This window comes from Megalobrama amblycephala, linkage group LG10 (genome assembly GCF_018812025.1).
Source record: "Megalobrama amblycephala isolate DHTTF-2021 linkage group LG10, ASM1881202v1, whole genome shotgun sequence".
Classification (NCBI taxonomy): Eukaryota; Metazoa; Chordata; class Actinopteri; order Cypriniformes; family Xenocyprididae; genus Megalobrama; species Megalobrama amblycephala.
The window spans coordinates 33,001,526-33,021,998 of NC_063053.1; the positions used below are offsets into that span (position 1 = coordinate 33,001,526).

General features: G+C 41.5%; 1 protein-coding gene across 1 annotated transcript; it reads left to right on the forward strand.

Annotated features, from left to right (window-relative positions):
• The first annotated feature begins 9,177 nt into the window (after nucleotides 1–9,177).
• On the forward strand, nucleotides 9,178–11,932 carry LOC125277439. Its single transcript, XM_048205806.1, has 4 exons — nucleotides 9,178–9,619; nucleotides 10,252–10,332; nucleotides 10,554–10,634; nucleotides 11,378–11,932. Exons 1-4 carry the CDS (start codon nucleotides 9,501–9,503, stop codon nucleotides 11,712–11,714), a joined length of 618 nt encoding a protein of 205 aa, XP_048061763.1. The 5' UTR covers nucleotides 9,178–9,500; the 3' UTR covers nucleotides 11,715–11,932.
• Nucleotides 11,933–20,473: the final 8,541 nt, after the last annotated feature.

Genomic DNA, 20,473 nt, shown 5'->3' on the forward strand with positions numbered 1-20,473 from the left:
TGCATTTCAAGAGAATGCAAAATGCAAGCGACAAATTATGTTTTATAAACAAATTTTGGAAGGAACACATTCAAACGGTCTTTCTAATCATCTCGAGAGGAGGAATATATACACCGATGAGAGCAGACTCGCCTATAGTTACTCGGCTGGGGAAACGGGGAGAACTTTGGGTTTGGGCTAAATTTCAAGCTCGGAGCCCTCAATCCCCTTGGACAGCACACCAAATGCACTTAGCATATTATTATTATTATTTTTTTTTACTCTATTCAATCATTTGTAAATGTGAACTCATGAAAACCACTGCCACAGGTAATCGGACAATTTTTATTTATTTGTTAAAGATTTATTTTTGGCGTCTCATCGTAGATTCAAATCTATAAATCATAATGCATTACATTTATGAAGAAAAAGTTGAGCACCTAAGGCTCTATTGCTATTGCCTCAATGGTGTACAGTGTCTTTGGGTGGAGCTAGTTTTAGCGCTAAAATGCTTTGTGAAATACTCTTAGAGCAAAAGTTTAGGACTCCTAAAATTAGGACTGACATGCCCATTATTAGTTTCTCCTAAATCAGCAATTTAGGAGCTACTTTTAGCCTTAAGATGTTTTGTGAATACGGCCCCAGGTCAGTTAAGTAGCAGAGGGGGTTGTTAATCAGTTTAAGCTGCTTTGGTGTTAATGAAATTAACAATGGGTGCACTAGATGGGCAACAATGATACGACCCCCAAAACAGGAATGGTTTTACAGGTGGAGGCCACTGACATCATAACATGAGGTGATACCTGTACACTACAGAGGTTGCACAGGCAGTCCAATGTATAGTGAATGATGAATAATGAATTCACTATGTTCGTGTTGTTTACATTATATGCATTTAGATGCCTATTGCCATCAAAACAGACTTAAACAACTAGACCAACCTCAGATAGCAGATTGTGCAGAGCAAATTCAGACGAGCAAACTCGCTTGGATCTTGCACAAGGGTAATAGAGCTAACTCTATTAGCTGAATGGAAGGATGCTCTGACCAGTAAGGCTTTGGTCTTTGAAAAGGTAGAGACATTGGGTGGTGGTACATGTCATTTATTTTATTTAGGTACAGGCTCGTAGCTGCTCTGGAATCTGTTGAATGGTCCATAAGCTTGGTCAGCAGCATACTGAGGTGGATGTGCATACCACTGTGGGTCGGGATATTCATAATGCACAGGAGGTGGCTTTTATAAAGCTGCAGATGACTAGGTGTTGGTCCGCTAGGTGTGTTATGCTTTGATGTGACTTCATCTTTCATGAGGTTTAACTGACCCATGATTTTGCCAATTAGAACTGTCATGCCCGTAGCACTGTGTGGCTCAGTCAGGGGAGCTCTCTGCTGCTGAGGTGGATAACTTGGGGCATTAGCACCATGACTCATGCCACTGAAGGAATAATGTGAAGTCCTACCTGGCAGTGAATAAACAGCTTCACACAAGACTGTATGGAAACCATTGTCATCAAGCATCTGCTGTTGGAGAACTGCAGTGAGGATTTTCCTCAACATGTGGATGACCCGCTCCCAAACCCCACCATAATGGGATCCAGCTGGGGGGTTGAAACTCCACTTAATGCCCTTCTCACATAAAACTTCTTGAATCTTATGCTGATCCAATGATGAAAGTGCCTCCCTAAGTTCTCTCTCTGCCCCTATGAAATTTGTGCCATTATCTGATAGAAAATGCTCCACTTGCCTTCTTCAACTGATAAAATCAGTGCAGAGCATTAATACAAACATCATGTTGGTAAATGGCGGATGGTCTGGCAGAATCCTCTCCTTGGGCAGGTCAGCCATCTTCTGCCCCATCATCCTCCCATTATATCTTTTACAGAAGTAACATTGTGCTATGATCTTTCTCACAGCTGAGGTGGCACCCGTGATCCAATATCTCCTTTTTAATGTAGACAACATTACACAACATAGTGGGTTACGCCCATTATGGCCAAGCTGTTGATGTAAATCCTTCAGTATGAGGGTAGCCACATAGTGATCTTTAGTGAGGAGTAGTGGATATTTTGTGTCTTCTGGCAAAGAGCCTCATGTCAGCCACCCTTCGACTCTCAGAAGCCCATTATCTAACCATGGATCCAGCTTATAGATGGCACTCGGTTTGCTCATTCTCTCCTTTCTAGAAGACAAAGCAGCGATCTCCGCAGCAAATTTTTCTGTTGGCAGTAGCAAATTATAGCCAACTCAGCCTCCATAAGATTCTCTGCCATCAATGTTTGTCCTCCTGTTGTACCTTTAGCTATTAGATTCAGGCACTCTGCTTGTTGCCATCAGCAGTATCTGACTCCCTCCTCTTCTAAACAATATCCTCTTCAACTTAAGCAACCAGGCAACTGCTACTTGAAGTTTCCTCCAATCTGACAAGTAAGCTATCACCCAATTTGTACCCTTCAACGAGCCTTAAGTATTTATCACATTTACAAATGCTTCTTTCTTGACCTTGAGGTCATCAACACCTACTGCAGTATGCACAATATTTTCGGGCCAAAACTCTTCTGGTTTGCACAGAAAATTGGGGCCTTCTATCCATCCATTTTTCTTAATAAAATCTCCAGCCCTCCTTCCTTTGGATGCATCATCAGCTGGATGCTCCTTTGAGCCAACATATTGTCAATGATGTCTTTGTGGTTTCCCTGATAATGGAGACTCTGTTTGCAACCAAAGTATGAAAATGCTTGTCCTCATTCATGACATACTTGAGCACAGATGTGCTGTCTACTGTCTCAGCCTCAGCACTTTCTTTAACATCAGATCAACATGAACAGCAAGCACAGCAGCAGTTAGCTCTAAACAAGGAACAGTGATGGCCTTTAAAGGCTACTAGGGCCTTGCCCATGAGGAAGGCAACATGGATGTCGCCGTTACTATTCTGGATTCTAAGGTAAGTGACTGTGCCATATCCTTGTTCGCTTGCATCTGAAAAATGATGAAGCTGAGCATGTATGTAGGACCCACAGCTTATGGGCTTAACACAGCTCTTAACTTTGAATTCAGAGAGTGCATTCAGCTCCTTGAACCACCTTGTCCAGTCATGCAAAATTTTGTGGGGCACAGTCACCGAAATTCCTCCGACATAGCTCCTGTAGCATGATCTTAGCAGGTAGCACTACTGGTGACAAAAACCTAAGTGGATTGTAAACTGAGCTGGACACCAACAACATCCCATGTCTTGTGCAGGACATCTCCTGGACCTCCATTTTGAACTCGAAAGAGTCAGTTTCTGCACACCACAGCAACCCAAGAGCTCTCTCAACAGGCAAGCTGTCCCTGTCCAGATCTAGCTCCTCCGCTTCTCAGGAATAGTTTGCAGGAGAGTGCACTTGTTGCTACTCCGTTTTGTCAGAATGAAACCTCCTCGCTGACAAAGAATGGAAAGATCTTTAACTTAACAAACTGCTTCTTCTTCAGATGCCACACTCTTAAGGCAATCATCTACATAGAAGTTTTCTTTGAGAGTTTGAACAACCTCCTCTCGGAACTCAGATTGATGATCATCTGCTGTTTTGCTCAAAGCAAAGCCAGTAAAACTTTGAGAGGAGACAGCCCCAAAGAGATGGACAGTTATGCAAAACACTGCCACGTCTTTTGAAAAGTTTCTGTTCTGCCACCACAAGAAACAGATGAAGTCCTAGTCCTCTTCTGCCACCCTAACCTGATGAAACATTGCCTGTATGTCACCCATGACTGCTACCGACTCCTGTCTAAACCTCAGGAGGACTCCAAGCAATGTGATTGTAAAATTGGGACCTTGCAAAGGGACTTGTTTCAAGGATGTTCCTTTAAATGCTGCACCACAATCAATAACCACACACAGGTTCCTCTTGTTGGGATGATGTACACAATGGTGAGGAATGTACCACACCTTGCCGCTCTCACCTTTAAGCTGATGAGTGGGCATTTGGTCTGCATATCCTTTGTTGATCATTTCATTGACAAATGATACATACTCCTGATAAAACTGATAATCTCTCTGGAATATCCTCATCAATCCAAGTAGGCTATCTGCTGTATTGCCATAGAGAAGTTGTTAGGAAGATACACATTTTTGCAACTTCAAGGCATAGTGATTGTCCTCAAGCTTGTTCTGACAATTCTGACTGCTTGTTCTGTATTTCTGTCAACATGAAGCACAGTGGGATGGTGCTGACTACATGTCCTATAAGTTAACCTCTTGCCACAGTTACGACTCATGTGCCCAGCACTTAAGCAACCAAAGCAAAGCTCTTTCTTCTTTACAATGTCCATATTTTCCATATGCTTCTTACTTTTGAATTGTAGACAGTGCTCCAATGCATGATGCTTAGCACAAAACACATAACAGAATCACTTTAGAATTGTTTAGTGGCAATTCTGTCCTCATATTCTTAGAGGTTTCCCCAGATTATACAGGTGCAACGGTAGTGGCAAAGATGTTTCCTTTAACTCTGCCTACTGGATGTAGCTTCGGTCAATTAACAGGTCTCATGCTAGTTGGCAAGTCCCTAATATCATCAAACAGAGGATCCATTAGGATGCCAAATTGTCTTTCAATAAATTCCACAAGATCTTTAAACAAAGCTCTACATTCAGTAGTTTCCAGAATTTTATGTGCAACAGTTCTCCACTGCTCTGAGCTTGAAAGGTAATTTAATTTAGATATGATAGCTCTCATATTGCTTGGCATATCTAACTCCTGGAGGTATTGCACTTCCTCGGTGACGTTGCAACAGCCACGCAGAAAAAGAGCATAGGACTGCAAAGCATTGACATCATCCCCCTTTATTGAGGGCCAAGACAAGGCTCCTGCGTGATCCACTGCTGGTACTTGATTTGCTTTTTTGCTGCAGCCAACAAGTTCAATTTTCTCCTCTGCCATTGGATTTAATATAGTTGCAGATGCTTTCCTATCTTCCTTTTCCAAGTGAGACTTTATGAGAAGCATTTAGAAACACTGACTTTCAGAGGCCTGTAAAATTGCAAGTTTAGCAGTGGATTTCTCTAGAATTGCTTTCAGCTTCAGTTGCTCCTTTTTCCTCTTAATCATCTGCTCTTGCTCCTCCAAGGCATGTCTTTCCTTTAAAGCTGACATACGAGCGAGCAGTGCAGCCTTATTTGACTTGGGTATGACTCTTGCAGAAGAAACACTGTTGCATGTACTCATTTTACTTGAATGTCTACTACCAACATTTGAAATACTATCATTTGGATTAACCCCATCAACCTTGTCATTCATGACCTCATTTGTAGTAATTTCACCATTTTCAATACATGATACCCACATTTTAACTTCAGAAATAAAATAATTATTTGCAATCATATTTTGCCTAAAACCATGTCACGTTTTTCATTCTCACTTTCAGGTAACATACCCATCAAAGAACCATGAATACATTTTGCTTCATCACACAAATTTAAAAGATCAACAAAAGCACTTTGCACCTCTTATTTCTTTGTTGCATCAGACCTTGCATCTTTTTCATTAAATTAGTAACTTTGGTTAGTACAGATATTCTCTTTTTCTGCAACCTCTCAACCTTTTCAACAAATGCTTTAGGAGTTAATTTCACAACACATTTTTTTTTTTTTTGTGCGATTCATTTATTAAACATTTTAAGTTTATAACTATTTACAACAGAGCCCAAGATCCACCTACAATCATAAGAAAAAAGAGATACAATAAGACTTAATAAATAAAAATAAATAATATATCAAGATTTCAACATTTTTGATGAAGTCTCAATAAGGTCCAACCAAAATTGTATTGTCCTTCTGGGGGCGCCATGCATTTTAGCTGTGGTGCTCTCCAAAAGAGCAATGTCCAGCAAATAGGACATCCAAGTGGACATAGCTGGGGTAGATGGTTCCAACCACAGTTTCAGGATAACCTTTTTATCAGCAATAAGGGCAGCTGACAGAATCCTCTTTTGATTGACAGACAGTGATAGTGAAGAGTCATCTAGCAAAAGAAAAACCAGGGGGTCCTTTCGGATCTGAGTCCTCAGAAGATCTATCAATAAGTCCCGGACCGAAGACCAGAACTGCTCAATTCGAGAACAGTCCCAGAACATATGCATATATGTACCTAGGTTTGCGCTGCTACACAAGTGACAAAAAGGATCAGACTTCCTTTTCATTTTATATAGTAAACAGGGAGTGGCATTTGCCTTATAAATTAATTTATAATGAATAATTTGGTGGGCCGGATTTTTTGAGGTAGCAAAACAATTCCCCCAGACAGAGTCCCAATTAATGTGTTAAGTGTTAAGTTCTCTCTCCCAGAAGTCCTCAGTCAGAATGTTTCAGTACTGTCGTACCACAAGTGGTTTATAAATTATACTCACAATACCTTTAGAAGACCTACTGGAGTCTATCCAATCTATCATAAAATGAGGAGATATTTTAGTCGACCAGGGTACTCCTTAAGCTTTTAGTGCAGATCTTAATCTTAAATACAAAAAGAAGGAAAATCCTGGGAGAGAGAATTCATCTTGAAGGATCTGAAATGACTTAAGCCCATAATCATTGTACAGATCTTTTAGGGTATACATTCAACCCAGCATTTAGAAATAAATGGTTTATTACCTGTACAGAGGTTACTGTTATGCCAAATGGGGGTAGAATTGCTATAGTAATCTGAAGCTCCCATGATCTTTTCTGCTGCTTTCCAGATTTTAATAGAATGACATATAATTGGACCAAACTTTTCCAAAACCTTCTTAGGTATTCCAGTAAAAGGTAAATCCTGTAGACGCAATGGGTAAATAATATTATTTTCTAAGGCCCGCCATGACACAGGAGAATCAACATCAATCCAAGTCCTAAGCGGTCTCACTTGGTATGCTAAATAATAGGACCAAAAATCTGGTAGCGAAAAGCCACCATGGGGTTTCAGCTGGTACATAGATTTGAGACAAATTCTAGGCCGTTTATTATTCCATAAGAATTTTGTTACCACTGTATTAAGCTCTTTAAAGTAACCAATAGGTGCTGCCAAAGGTAATGTAGGAAGTAAAAAGCTCAACCTCGGGAAGTACATTCATCTTAACAGTGGCTATCCTACCATGAAGAGCCAAACAGAGTGGAGACCAACACAGAAGATTGCTTTTAATCTTATCAAGAAGAGACTGATAGTTCTATTTAGCAATGTGTGAAAGTGAAGAAAAAAACTCTAATCCCCAGATAATTAAACTGGTCGGTGATTGGAATCATAGTGGGTAAGGCCTGAATCTCTGATTTAGCAGCTATATTAAGGGGCAGAAGTACGGATTTGCTCCAATTAATTTTGTAACCAGACAATTTACAGAATGTATCGAATAATTTTAAGCATTCACTAACAGAATCTATCATATTTGATAGATACAAAAGAATATCGTCAGCATAGACTGAAATTTTATGGGTCGTATTCATACAGCTTATAGGAACTATTGCAGAGCATTGTCTAATTGCTTGGGCCAAAGGCTCTAATGACAAATTAAAAAGCAAGGGTGACAGGGGACATCCTTGACGAGTACCCCTTTGCCATTAGCTTTGAATCTGTGGATAGGAGGCTAATTGGCCTGTAACTAGAACACTCAAGGGGATCCTTTCCTTTCTTCAACAGTAAAGTTATCAAAGCTATGTTTTGGTCTCTATGTAGAGCACCTTTTCTAAAGCAAAACTAAAAGAATTAAGTATCAGTGGAGCCACTATGTCCCATAATGTCTTCAATAACTCCAGGGGAATCCCATCTAAGCCAGGAGCTTTATTATTGCTCATGGAATCCAGGGCAGATTTTAATTCTTCAACTGTCAAAGGACTGTCCAGTATATCACGCTGAGAATCATTCAATTTAGGGTGATTTAAATGCTTAAGGAATAAATCAAAATTTGTTAGGTCAGTGCTGGATTCTGAAGTACACAACGGTTGATAACATGATTCAAACACTTTATTTATATCCTAAGGTTGAGTATACGCTGAACCCTCATGTCTAATAGCAGACATACTGGCTTTGGATTCACCATCCTTCAACCTTAAAGCCAAAAGCTTAGAGGGGCGTTCTCCATAGACATAATAAGATTGCCTAGTACGATGTATAATAAATTCAGCTCTATGCAAATATATAGATTTTAATTCTGATTTAAGAACATTTAATTCTTTGGCTTTGATATCACTAAATTTACCTTTTAAATTTCTTCTCTAGCAGTAATTCAGCCACAAAAGTACAGTCCTGTAACAGGGAGGTGTTAAATCTCCAGCAGTTGTGTCTGGAGCCCAACGATACAGGTGTTAGGGTAGTGATTACAGGGGAATGATCAGATAAAAGAAGTGGCAGAATATCAACTTTACTAATAAATGGAATAAGAGAATGGGACATAAGTAAATAGTCTATCCTTGAATAGCTCTTATGACAAGCTGAAAAGAATGTATAGTTCCTGGCACCGTCATTTTGCAGACGCCAGACATCACATATGTTGGAGTGTCACAAAAATGAGTTTAAGTATCCAGTAATCACTGAATCAGCCTTAGAGGCCTGAGATCTATTTAGCTGAGGATCCAACACAGCATTAAAATCACCCCCTAAAACCACAAGACAGTGGTTGGACAGTAGACACTTTTCCAAATTTAAAACGAAACGTAATTATTCTTGAAAAAAATAGGGGATCACCCTTGTTAGGTGCATATATAGACATAAAAGCATATTTAGTATTATTTAGGGAACCAACAACATAGGTAATTATGCCTTCTGTATCTCCACCAGAAGGTATAATTGAAAAATTAGTAGAACGCCTAGACAGTATCAGCACTCCTTTAGTCTTATTGCCTGCCGAAGATGAGATCACTTTGAAGTATCTATTTTGAAAGAGATGTACGTCATTGTTACGTGTACTGGTGTAGAGAGACGAGGCAGATACGGATTTCCACAATTATACACTTCTTTAACACTCTGAGGTCTAAAAACGCGCCGGCGCGTTTTGCAGTTTTTTTTTCACATTGCAGCAAAACAGACTTAAAATACTCCGTCATTTTTTTATCATAGAGACATAAGTAATATATCAAATGAAACTATAGAATGTCTTCTTTTTTTGTGTACACTCACAAAATAAAACTTTGTGCTTTTTAAAAATAAATAAAATATACAGGGTGTGCTGTCCTGCGATCTCCGTCTCTGCAAACATCATTCTAAAACGTCACTAAAAGTAACTAAAATAGATGGCTTATACATGCTACATGGACATGAGAGATATGTCTTTGCAAAGCTTTAAGTGTCTACTTTTAAACGAAACAAATAAATTCTAAAAAAAATATTCTCCCTTTATGTAATCAGTATAAAAGTAAAGAGAGGTACTGTTTCTCCTGTCTTACCTAATTATCTTTAATGTGTGCCCGCCCACGCGCAGAGCGCTCTATTCATAATATAATGTGCTGAGGCGATCTATGCAAACTGTAAACGCCCCTAACAGCGTCTTAAAAAGCATCACTACTCAGGTGAGCAGGCTCTTCAGATGGTCCTGGACAGTGAGGAAGAGTTCACTTTTTCCTCGGAAGAAGAACACGACTCTGACGATGAACGTCTGCATTTTGAAGAGCGACTTGATCCAGCTGAAGATACAGTTTCTGATGAGTAAGTGATTTAGTTTTACTTAAATTATTTGACGTGTTTTTTCTATATAAGCGTACATATATATTTGCCTTATATTTACATCTAGGCCTATCTATATAACTCTATATAACTTTATCTCATAAAAATGCTTATAAATAGAATGCTTTTCTGTTGATATACTTAAATTATTTGACGTGTTTTTTTTATATAAGCGTACATAGCCTATATATTTGCCTTATATTTACATCTAGGCCTATCTATATAACTCTATATAACTTTATCTCAAAAAATGCTTATAAATAGAATGCTTTTCTGTTGATATTCGACTTGTTATTAATATGCATAGATACGTTGGATACACGCGTTAGATCGATTAACTGCATGCAGTTGAATAGCATATTATGATGAATGTGCTAAAATATGCTTGGTTGTGAAATGCGCGAACGTGTTGCTATTCACTATATGTGCTAACTGATATAGCAGACTGTAACGTTTACACATTCGCACACTTTGTCCAGTAATGGCCAATTGACAGACATATACAGCATGCTTGTATACCTGTTAATTTCCTGTCAGTTATGCATAGCTAATGGTATGAGAGTAGTATCTTATATGCTAATAATAACAACAACAGTTTTTTTGTTTTGTTTTAGAAATGTGGATCCATCACTCTCGCATTCACCTGCAATTCTCACTAAGAGGGCACGCAGCAACACAGGCGATAATGAGAAAGAGTAAGTACACGTTTACCCACTATATGTGCAAACTGATATAGCAGACTGTAACGTTTACACATTCGCACACTTTGTCCGGTAATGGCCAGTTGACAGACATATACAGCATGCTTGTATACCTGTTACTTTCCTGTCCGTTATGCATAGGTAATGGTATGAGAGTAGTATCTTATATGCTAATAATAACAGGTTTTTTTTTTTTTACAATTTGTTTTTTTTAGGAATGTGGATCCATCACTCTCACATTCACCTGCAATTCCCACTAAGAGGGCACCCAGCAACACAGGCGGAAATGAGAAAGAGTAAGTACACGTTCACCCACTATATGGTAGGCCTATGTACACTACCGTTCAATAGTTTGAAATCGGTATGATTTTTCATGTTTTTAAAATAAGTTTCGTCTGCTCACCAAGGCTACATTTATTCAATTAAAAATACAGTAAAAACAGTAATATTGTGAAATATTATTCCAATTTAAAATAACTGTGTACTATTTAGTCTACGGTGTCACATGATCCTTCAGAAATCATTCTAATATGAGGATTTGCTACTCAAGAGACATTTATTGTTTACAATTGTTCAGAAATGTTTCTTGAGCTGCAAATCATCATATTAGAATGATTTCTGAAGGATCATGTGACACTGAAGACTGGAGTAATGATTGTGAATATTCAGCTTTGACATCACAAGAATAAATGACTTTGTGAAATATATTTAAATAGTACACAGTTATTTTAAATTGGAATAATATTTCACAATATTCCTGTTTTTACTGTATTTTTAATTAAATAAATGTAGCCTTGGTGAGCAGACAAAACGTATTTTAAAAACATTAAAAATCTTAGTGATCCCAAACTTTTGAACAGTAGTGTATGTATATATGTGTCTGTATGGCTTTTTTTCTTATGCGTGCACAATATATTAGCATTAGTGCTTGGTAATGTTAATATATACAATAATAAACATTATATTAGTATTAGTTATTGATGATGCAAATAGTATAGCTCCTTGTGTAATAACCATCTCACTGTTTTTTTTTCTCCAGCTATAGCCCTAATGAGAGTGCTCCAGAACCCCTTGCAAAAAAGGCCAAGAAAAACATTCAGACAAGCAACAGGCATTCAGCTCTGTCATGGAAAACAGATAATGACACTGACATGGTTCCACAGACTCTGAGATTCCTACCTGCACGGGAACCTGGACCACAGCTGCGTCCTGCTGATGAACACACTCCTAAGAGTCTCTTCAAAATGTTCAAAATGCAAGGAATAATGCCACCGCTGGTCGTCGGAACTGCATGCTTTGCAAAGTACAGCTTGGTAAAAGGCAAGACACACCTTGGAAATGCCAGGCATGTGACATTTACTTGTGTCTTCAGTTGAAAAGGAACTGTTTTCAAAAATGGCACACAGATGTGTGACTGTTCAGATTCTCTGTTCACCACCTCTCACTGACCATTGGGCTGCAAAGATTATCTATATGTGATCTAGCAGGTTATGTATAGGGTGTAAAAGTGGGCTTTTTTTTTATAAACCTTACCTTTATTTGCCTGTATACACAAAATGTGCCTTTGACCCTAGTTTATATGTGGATTATATTGTTAACTTTATTTTAAATAAAAAAGAAAAAAACAATGATATGTCTTGTCTTTGCATTTTCTTAGTTGACTCAGTCACATTCCTGACTGAATGGCTCATTATGCGGCTCATTAGGGCAGGGTCTTAATCTCCCCAGGTGTAAATCACTTCATTATTCATGAAGAGTCACACCTCTTCGCATATGGCCTAGCTAAACAAAAAGTGTCTTAGAAATTTAAAATCAATACAATGTTTTATGTGTCAGAGTAGGGAGGATCATTTCCACATCATTTTGAAGCAAAAACTCTACACTAAAATATACAATTCTCAAAAGTCTTGTGAAAAAACATTTAGTATGCATTTTGAGGTATTGTTTCAGTTACTTTTTTTTTTTTTTTTTTCAATAACCACGCATAAACATTATTCCTTTAAAAAACACAAACATGTACATACATGTTCCTCACATATTATGGTAGCCTAGTTTGTGCTGAATACAGTGTAATGACACTTTTGTCATTAATATGTTTATAATCAACTGATAAAAGCACAAATGTCAGAGCATGTCAAAACTTCTCCAGGGCCCAAAATCAGCCTCAGACTCCAGAGGGTTAATAAACAAGGCAGGAGGCACCAAACATACACTTAACATAAACAGAGAACGGACGAGGAGTGAAGGGAGTGAGTGCAATATATGGGAGTGCTGACAATAGAGTCCAGGTGCAGGTGATGAGTGATGATGAGGAGCTGACGAGGGAAGTGAGTGCAGGTGATGAAACAGGAGGATCATGGGATTTGGAGTCCAGGGGAACAAGGGATCTGTAACAGTACCTCCCCCTCCCGGTAGGCGCGTCCTCGCGCCGTAGATGTAACAACTGGGAGGGGGCGGGCGCCCTGGAGACCTCATGCCGGTGCAGGGGGAGGAGTAGACTGGAGTGGAGGTCTCCAGGGCATGCTCAAAAGCCATGGCGGGTCAGGAGCCGTGGGCAGCCATGGCGGGTCAGGAGCCGTGGGCAGCCATGGCGGGTCTGGAGCCGTGGGCAGCCATGGCGGGTCTGGAGCCGTGGGCAGCCATGGCGGGTCTGGTGCAGCGGGCTGCCATGGCGGGTCTGGTGCAGCGGGCTGCCATGGAGGGTCAGGTGCAGCGGGCTGCCATGGCGGGTCTGGTGCAGCGGGCTGCCATGGAGGGTCAGGTGCAGCGGGCTGCCATGGAGGGTCAGGTGCAGCGGGCTGCCATGGCGGGTCTGGTGCAGCGGGCTGCCATGGAGGGTCAGGTGCAGCGGGCTGCCATGGAGGGTCAGGTGCAGCGGGCTGCCATGGAGGGTCAGGTGCCCTGGTGGGCTCTGGCGCTTCAGAACCCCCGCCCAGGAGTTCCCCACCCACAGGTACCGGAACGGGTACTAGGCCCCCCCCAAAAAATACATGGGGAATTTAAGGAGATTCTTTAAAAGTCTGAGGAAGGGATTGTTTCTGTGGGCAGGAGTGGGCCTTAGGGCGGTGGAGCATGGAGCTGAGGGCTTGACGGTGGTTGGAGCGGCTGGCTCGGCGGCGGCGGCTGGAGCGGCTGGCTCGGCGGCGGCGGCTGGAGCTGAGGGCTCGGCGGCGGCGGCGGCTGGAGCTGAGGGCTCGGCGAGGTTTGGAGCTGCAGGCTCGGAGAGGGTTGGAGCGGCAGGCTCGGAGAGGGTTGGAGCGGCAGGCTCGGAGAGGGTTGGAGCGGCAGGCTCGGAGAGGGTTGGAGCGGCAGGCTCGGAGAGGGTTGGAGCCGCAGGCTCGGAGAGGGTTGGAGCCGCAGGCTCGGAGAGGGTTGGAGCTACTTGCTCGGCGGAGACTGGAGAAACTTGCTCGGCGGAGACTGGCGCTGCTTGCTCGGCGGAGACTGGCGCTGCTTGCTCGGCGGAGACTGGCGCTGCTTGCTCGGCGGCGACTGGCGCTGCTTGCTCGGCGGAGACTGGCGCTGCTTGCTCGGCGGAGACTGGAGAAATCTGCTCGGCGGAGACTGGAGATACTCGCTCGGCGGAGACTGGAGAACTTGGCTCGGCGGAGACTGGAGAAATCTGCTCGGCGGAGACTGGAGATACTCGCTCGGCGGAGACTGGAGAGCTTGGCTCGGCGGCGGAGACTGGCGCTGCTTGCTCGGCGGCGGAGACTGGCGCTGCTTGCTCGGCGGCGGAGACTGGAGAACTCGGCTCGGCGGAGACTGGAGAACTCGGCTCGGCCCAGAAGTCTATCAGCCAGGCCGCATCACTGGGCGGCTTGTGTGAGGCTGGCAGAGGTTTGTAATCCATTCCCTCATACACAATTAGAATCCCCGTAGGGACGGGAGCGGGCTCTGGAGACACTGGAGCGGGCTCTGGAGACACTGGAGCGGGCTCTGGAGACACTGGAGCGGGCTCTGGAGACACTGGAGCGGGCTCTGGAGACACTGGAGCGGCCTGGAGACACTGGAGCTTCCTCCTCCTCTGCTTTCTGGGCCCAGTAGAGGAATGTGGGTCCAGCATGGGGCAGGCAGGGAGTTCGCTGGAAGGGTATGCGGAGGAAGACGGAGATTGACTGACTGGCCCGGCCCACCGTGTTTCTGGATGGACTGGACGACAACACTTATCCTGAACCCTATCCACGCAGAATTTGGAGCCATTTAACCACAAAATTAAATTGATAGTTTCGCTTAAGGAGAAACAAAAAACAGGTTCATCCAAACGGATAGTGTCGTCGTCCAATCCATCCAAAAACAGGGAGATCAAAACTGCTTCAGGCCAGTCCGACAAATAAGCGAGCTCAACGAACTCCTCCACATACCTCTCCAGCGAACGACCTACCTGCAGGAGCCCGATAAGGCGATCGCTGGCTGTCAGGGTGAGAGGCGTTGGAGGAGCTGGATCCAGGGAGCCGGTGGAAGTCTCCATTTTTTTTTTTCTGTGGAAAATCCGGTCGTTTTTTTGGTCCGTTCTTCTGTTACGTGTACTGGTGTAGAGAGACGAGGCAGATACGGATTTCCACAATTATACACTTCTTTAATAAACAAGGCAGGAGGCACCAAACATACACTTAACATAAACAGAGAACGGACGAGGAGTGAAGGGAGTGAGTGCAATATATGGGAGTGCTGACAATAGAGTCCAGGTGCAGGTGATGAGTGATGATGAGGAGCTGACGAGGGAAGTGAGTGCAGGTGATGAAACAGGAGGATCATGGGATTTGGAGTCCAGGGGAACAAGGGATCTGTAACAGTCATCTGTAGTACATCTTTGTATACGCAGCCAACTAGCAGTCTGGCTTGTCCGTCAACGCCTGACCCGGTCATTTTTCGGATGAAAAAATAGTCAGTCAAACCGTCTCATTAAGGTCCTCCATGGGAACTGCAGATTCGTGCTCACTATCCTCGGATTCTCGTGACACAGGCACTGAAACTCCCTTCAGAGAAGAATTTGCGATGGGATCCTCCGCCGGTGTCTCCAAAAGTGAAACCTTCCCTCGGTGAGTGACTTTCACTACCGTGGGATAAAGCAAAAAAGATGTTATTCCCAATTGGGTTAGCTTCTTCCTCGCCAATGCCATCGATCTCCTTTTGTACGCAGTTTGATTGCTGTAGTCTGGGAAGAAGAGCAACAGAGATCCATTATAAAGTATTTGTCCAACACCTCAGGCTCCATTCAGGATCGCATTCCGATCTTGATACCGCAGCATCCTGAAGATGAATGTACGAGGGGTTGATTTCGCTGTATACGGTGAGCTCTTTTGATCTCCAATACCTTGCCAGCGAGAGAGGGAATCCATTTAGGAAGGTGATTTTGTATAAATCGTAGAGGGTCATCTCCTTCTACACCCTCTTTAAGTCCCACTAAATGGACATTAGACTGGTGGCTTTTGTCTTCAATTCTTCAAATCAAAACTTTTCCTGAAGGGAGTCCACTACTACCTGGATTTCCACGGTGTCTTTTTTCGTGTTACGGAGAGCAGCCTGCATGTTGTCAAAGTTGTTTCTTATCAGACGAACATCCTCTTCCAGGACTCCAATATCCGCTATCGGGGCAAATTCTTCCTGAACAGTTCCCTGACGAAGCTGAGGTGCAACTTCAGTTCATCTGCAACAATGGCACGAAGTTCCCCCTCAGGAACATTAGGATCTTTAACTCTCTTTTTCTCTGGAGAAGCCAACGTTAATTGACGTTTTGCCATCCTCATTCGTTGCACCATGAGTAGAGCAACCAAAACTAACCAAGTGTTGATGGTTTACCTGAGAAGTATATAAGGGATACCGAGTCAGGGAGCAATCAAACTACACCGCCATTACTACCGGTGGGTCACGTGATCTCCCCACAACACATTTTTGTCTGTTTGAACATCAACATCATTAAAAACACCATTGTACAACTGAAGCGCTTCCATAGACCTGTGCTCAGTTTCAGCTGTCTCCATAATCCACAGAATATTCAGAAGCACGATCGAAGCAACAATGAAACTAGTTTGCAAAGTTAGTTATCCTCTTTAACAACCAATGCATTGGATTTGCACCCCATGTTGTGACACACAAAATTAAATGGCCATTCAACAATTAGTAACGCTACTAAACATACCTCTTCACGTTGGGCACCAAGTTTGAACAAAGTTCCTCTGCTGACATATGTAGAGCAGCTCCGGTTGCTTTCCTCGTGCTGGTAGATGGTCCTTGGCCCAAAAGGAAAGATGTGCACATATAATCCACAGATTTGCTGTGTCCTCTTGTCGTGGTTGCAGCTGATCTCAGATGTAAACAAAGTCGATGTGAAGTTCTTCCAATAATCTTCCAATAATCCACTTGGTTTCTTTTGAGTAAATACAGTTTTTTGACCAAATGTAGGCAGCCAAGTCTACTACTTAAAGCAGCTGAGGGATGCTGGACGGTGCTTGTTAATGGATGTGCATGCCTGGGTTATTATTCACTGCAAAGTTTATATGCTCACAGTCGTAGATTTATTTTACCGTCAATGGTCTTTATTTCAAGTAAGGAAGAATCCAAACAAACAGTTAATAAATCCACAGTTCCAGTTCTTCACCAGTACAGATTTCCTACTTGCTTAGTGTGGCATAGCATAACTTTGCGTAGCGGTCAAAAAACTGCGTCCACCTTCCCTGCAGCAACACCTGTTACCTGAGGGAAGGATCCCACCTATATTCTGTGACCAATTACCAAAGAGTGACACCTACTGGACACACACTTACATGACAAAGTTTAAAATATAGATGAAATAGCTTTTAAACAAGGTGACCAAAGCACTCGACCTTTGAGCACGCTGTGTGAGGCAGGCATACAGTAACGTTAACTGTCTGCTCATAGAAGAGACTAGAAGCCTCAGGTAGATCCACGATAGCAAAGGATTAGTTCACTTTAAAATGAAAATTACCCCATGATTTACTCACCCTTAAGCCATTCTAAGTGTATATGACTTTCTTCTTTCAGATGAATACAATTGGAGTTATATTAATAATCACCTATAATTAATAAAAACACCTGTTTGAAACTCAATAAAGTGCATCCATCCATCATAAATGTACTCCACACGGCTATGGGGGGTTAATAAAGGCCTTCTGAAGAAAAATATCTAGATTTAAAAAATTATAAAGTAAAATAATATCTGGGTAGTATCTGGGACATATAATTAATGATGAAATGGGTGATAATGAGGATATGTACAGGCAGCGCTGTATGCTATATGCCCAAGACAATATGTTGGTAAGAAAATTTTATATGTGTTCAGATCAGATTAAGATAAACCTTTTTTAGAACATTTTGTACCTCTTTTTATACTGCTCCTTTATGGGTCAAGTTTAAAAAAGTGAGCTTATGTAAGCTTCAGACTGCTTACAATGATTGTATGAGAATTCTCTTGAGAAAACCGAGGTGGAGCAGTGCAAGTAATCTTTTGTATGTCAAGAGTAAGAATATTAGATAATTAGATAATTACAGAATTAGATAATTCACAGAATGCTATTATTATGCTGTTGTCGAATCCTAGGCAAAGTGTGATCCGATAACATCTATGAGAAAATATTGGTATAATTGTCTTTTTTTTTTTTTTTTTTGTATGTTTCTTTTCTAATGGACCTTGAGTCCGGAAATAAAAAAAGCTGAATGAACGAATAAAATATCTAGCTTCCACCGGTCCTCCTTCCTATTCAACTTAGGAGGAAAGTGTAACACCTCTCACAGTTCAAAATGATTACACTACATCCTACGGCTTCCGTATTCAACTTACGAAACAAGTCGACGTCAGTTATCCTTTTTATTAAGTTGAATACAGAAGGCGGAAGCTAGTTATTTTACTTTATAATGTGTTAAATATGGATATTTTTCTTACACAAATGCATTGCTTTGCTTCAGAAGGCCTTTATTAACCCCCCGCAGCCGTGTGGAGTACTTTTATGATGGATGGATGCACTTTCTTGAGTTTCAAACAGGTGGTTTCCGTGCACTGCCATTATAAAGCTTAGGAGCATCAGGGCAAATATTAATATAACTCAGATTGTATTCGTCTAAAAGAAAAAAGTCATATACACCTAGGATGACTTGAGTAAATCATGGGGTAATTTTCATTTTAAAATGAACTAATCCTGTAAATCTGGAAGGTAGAGATATGATGACAGGTTTAAGTCTCTAAGTGGAGTATATGTGCCATCTGTTGTGTACCTCCTTTGCATTCATTAGATTCCCGTTCTCATCTGTGTTCATACCATGCTGTGCTTAAAGGATTAGTTCACTTAAGAATTAAAATTTCCTGATAATTTACTCACCCCCATGTCATCCAAGATATTTATATCTTTCTTTATTCAGTCAAAAAGAAATTAAGGTTTGTGAGGAAAACATTCCAGGATTTTTCTCCATATAGTGGACTTCGCCGGAGTACAACGGGTCGAAGGTTCAAACTGCAGTTTCAATGAGGCTTCAAAGGGCTCTAAACGATCCCAATTCAAGGAATAAGGATCTTATCTAGCAAAACGATTGGTCATTTTCTAAAAAGAATAAAAATGTATATACTATTCAACCACAAATGCTCATCTTGCACTAGGTGGGGTTCCTAAAATAAATCATCATCACAAAATAGTACAGCATCTCAAAGTAACATTAATAATAAACAGCACACTTCCTGGACATAATAAATAACACTTCCAAATTAACTATATACGTGTTCGACCCATTGAGGGCCTTTTGGACAACCCTCACTAATTTCAGAGGCACTCTCATACCCATTTTCCACTGACACAGCTCTGGTGCGGGTTCCTGGCCTTTGTCCATTCTCGAACCGTTCCACGCAATGGTTTTTTACTGTTTCAGTTTCAATATATCTCTGAAAAGGACAGATGAGAGTACCAGGAGTTTATTTGAGCTATCGGTACGCTAGAATTATTTCTGGTACAGTGAGCAGCAAAACAGGTACTGTCTGCACAAACACCGGGACACACACTGTTTGATTTTAGACTGGTTATAACAGCATTATAAGCAGCATTACATCACCGTTCCTTCCTCAAGGCTGTGGAAACACACAGCCGGTTAGCGACAAGCTCCAGTTCGCCTGGACGAGAATAAGCTCTGGCACCAGAACACAAACCATTCTGGTGGAAAAGGGATATCTGTGATTTGATTCTGGCCTGGCACGTTCTATGCTGATGATGAAATTTGCATCACGCGCAATTGTACATACCCAGTGCATTTTGGGACTTTAGGACACGAAAGCTGCATAGACACTGCATAGTGTTGGAATTAGATGTTAAAGTTTGTATTTTAAAGTTAAAACACATTGAAATGGTGAATGCTTGCTGTGTAATTAACTGACAGGGTCATGACCGGTGTGGAAAATGTATCTCAAATGGAATGGATTTTTCAGCCTTCCAGCTTGGAAACAACACCCTGGAACTCGGGTCTCTGAGTTAACAGAGCGGTGCTGCATGGCATGGGGAGCAGCAGTAAGATGAAACATCACCTTTGAAAGGCTGTGCATTCGGCTGTATGCATAGACCAAACTTTAGTGTTAAAACTGAATTATACATTGTGACTATTGAATAGGCTGAAAGTTTGTCTTAAAAAACTGTGAAATTGTTCCAGTGATGATGGACTGAATAACAGTGGTCAGCCAATCAAATTTGATGACCAGAATGTATTATTTTATTATTTAATGTGGTGTAGTAGCCAATGCTAAATGCTGTGTAGGCTATTTTAACACAGCTGGAACACTCTATGAACCAAACAAACATCTAGGATCGGAATATGATCGATTACTGCTAAAGGACAATGAAAAAAGGAGCATTTGCCAGTTTGCAAACCATTCCTGAACTGCTCATAACATATCACGCAAGAACAAAGTATCTATGATGCTGCACTGTCTGAGAGAGTAGTCAAGCCTAAAAAAAAAAAAAAATTTTTTTTAAATTACGTCATAGCTGCTTCGTATTGCACGAACACAGAAATGATTAATCTGCTTTCTAATGTGTTCTCAGAGGGGGGTGGGGGTAATATTCTGATCCCCTACTAGAAAACATAAAATTTTGTTTTAATTTTTACATTTAATTTGTGTTGTATTGCACAAACACGTGCT

Excerpts from the sequence above, each read along its gene's own strand:
- LOC125277439 (XM_048205806.1), top strand. The coding sequence starts at position 9,501 with ATGGTCCTGGACAGTGAGGAAGAGTTCACTTTTTCCTCGGAAGAAGAA. Across the intron at positions 9,620-10,251 it reads GAAGATACAGTTTCTGATGA|AAATGTGGATCCATCACTCT; the intron begins GTAAGTGATTTA and ends GTTTTGTTTTAG. Across the intron at positions 10,635-11,377 it reads ACAGGCGGAAATGAGAAAGA|CTATAGCCCTAATGAGAGTG; the intron begins GTAAGTACACGT and ends TTTTTTCTCCAG.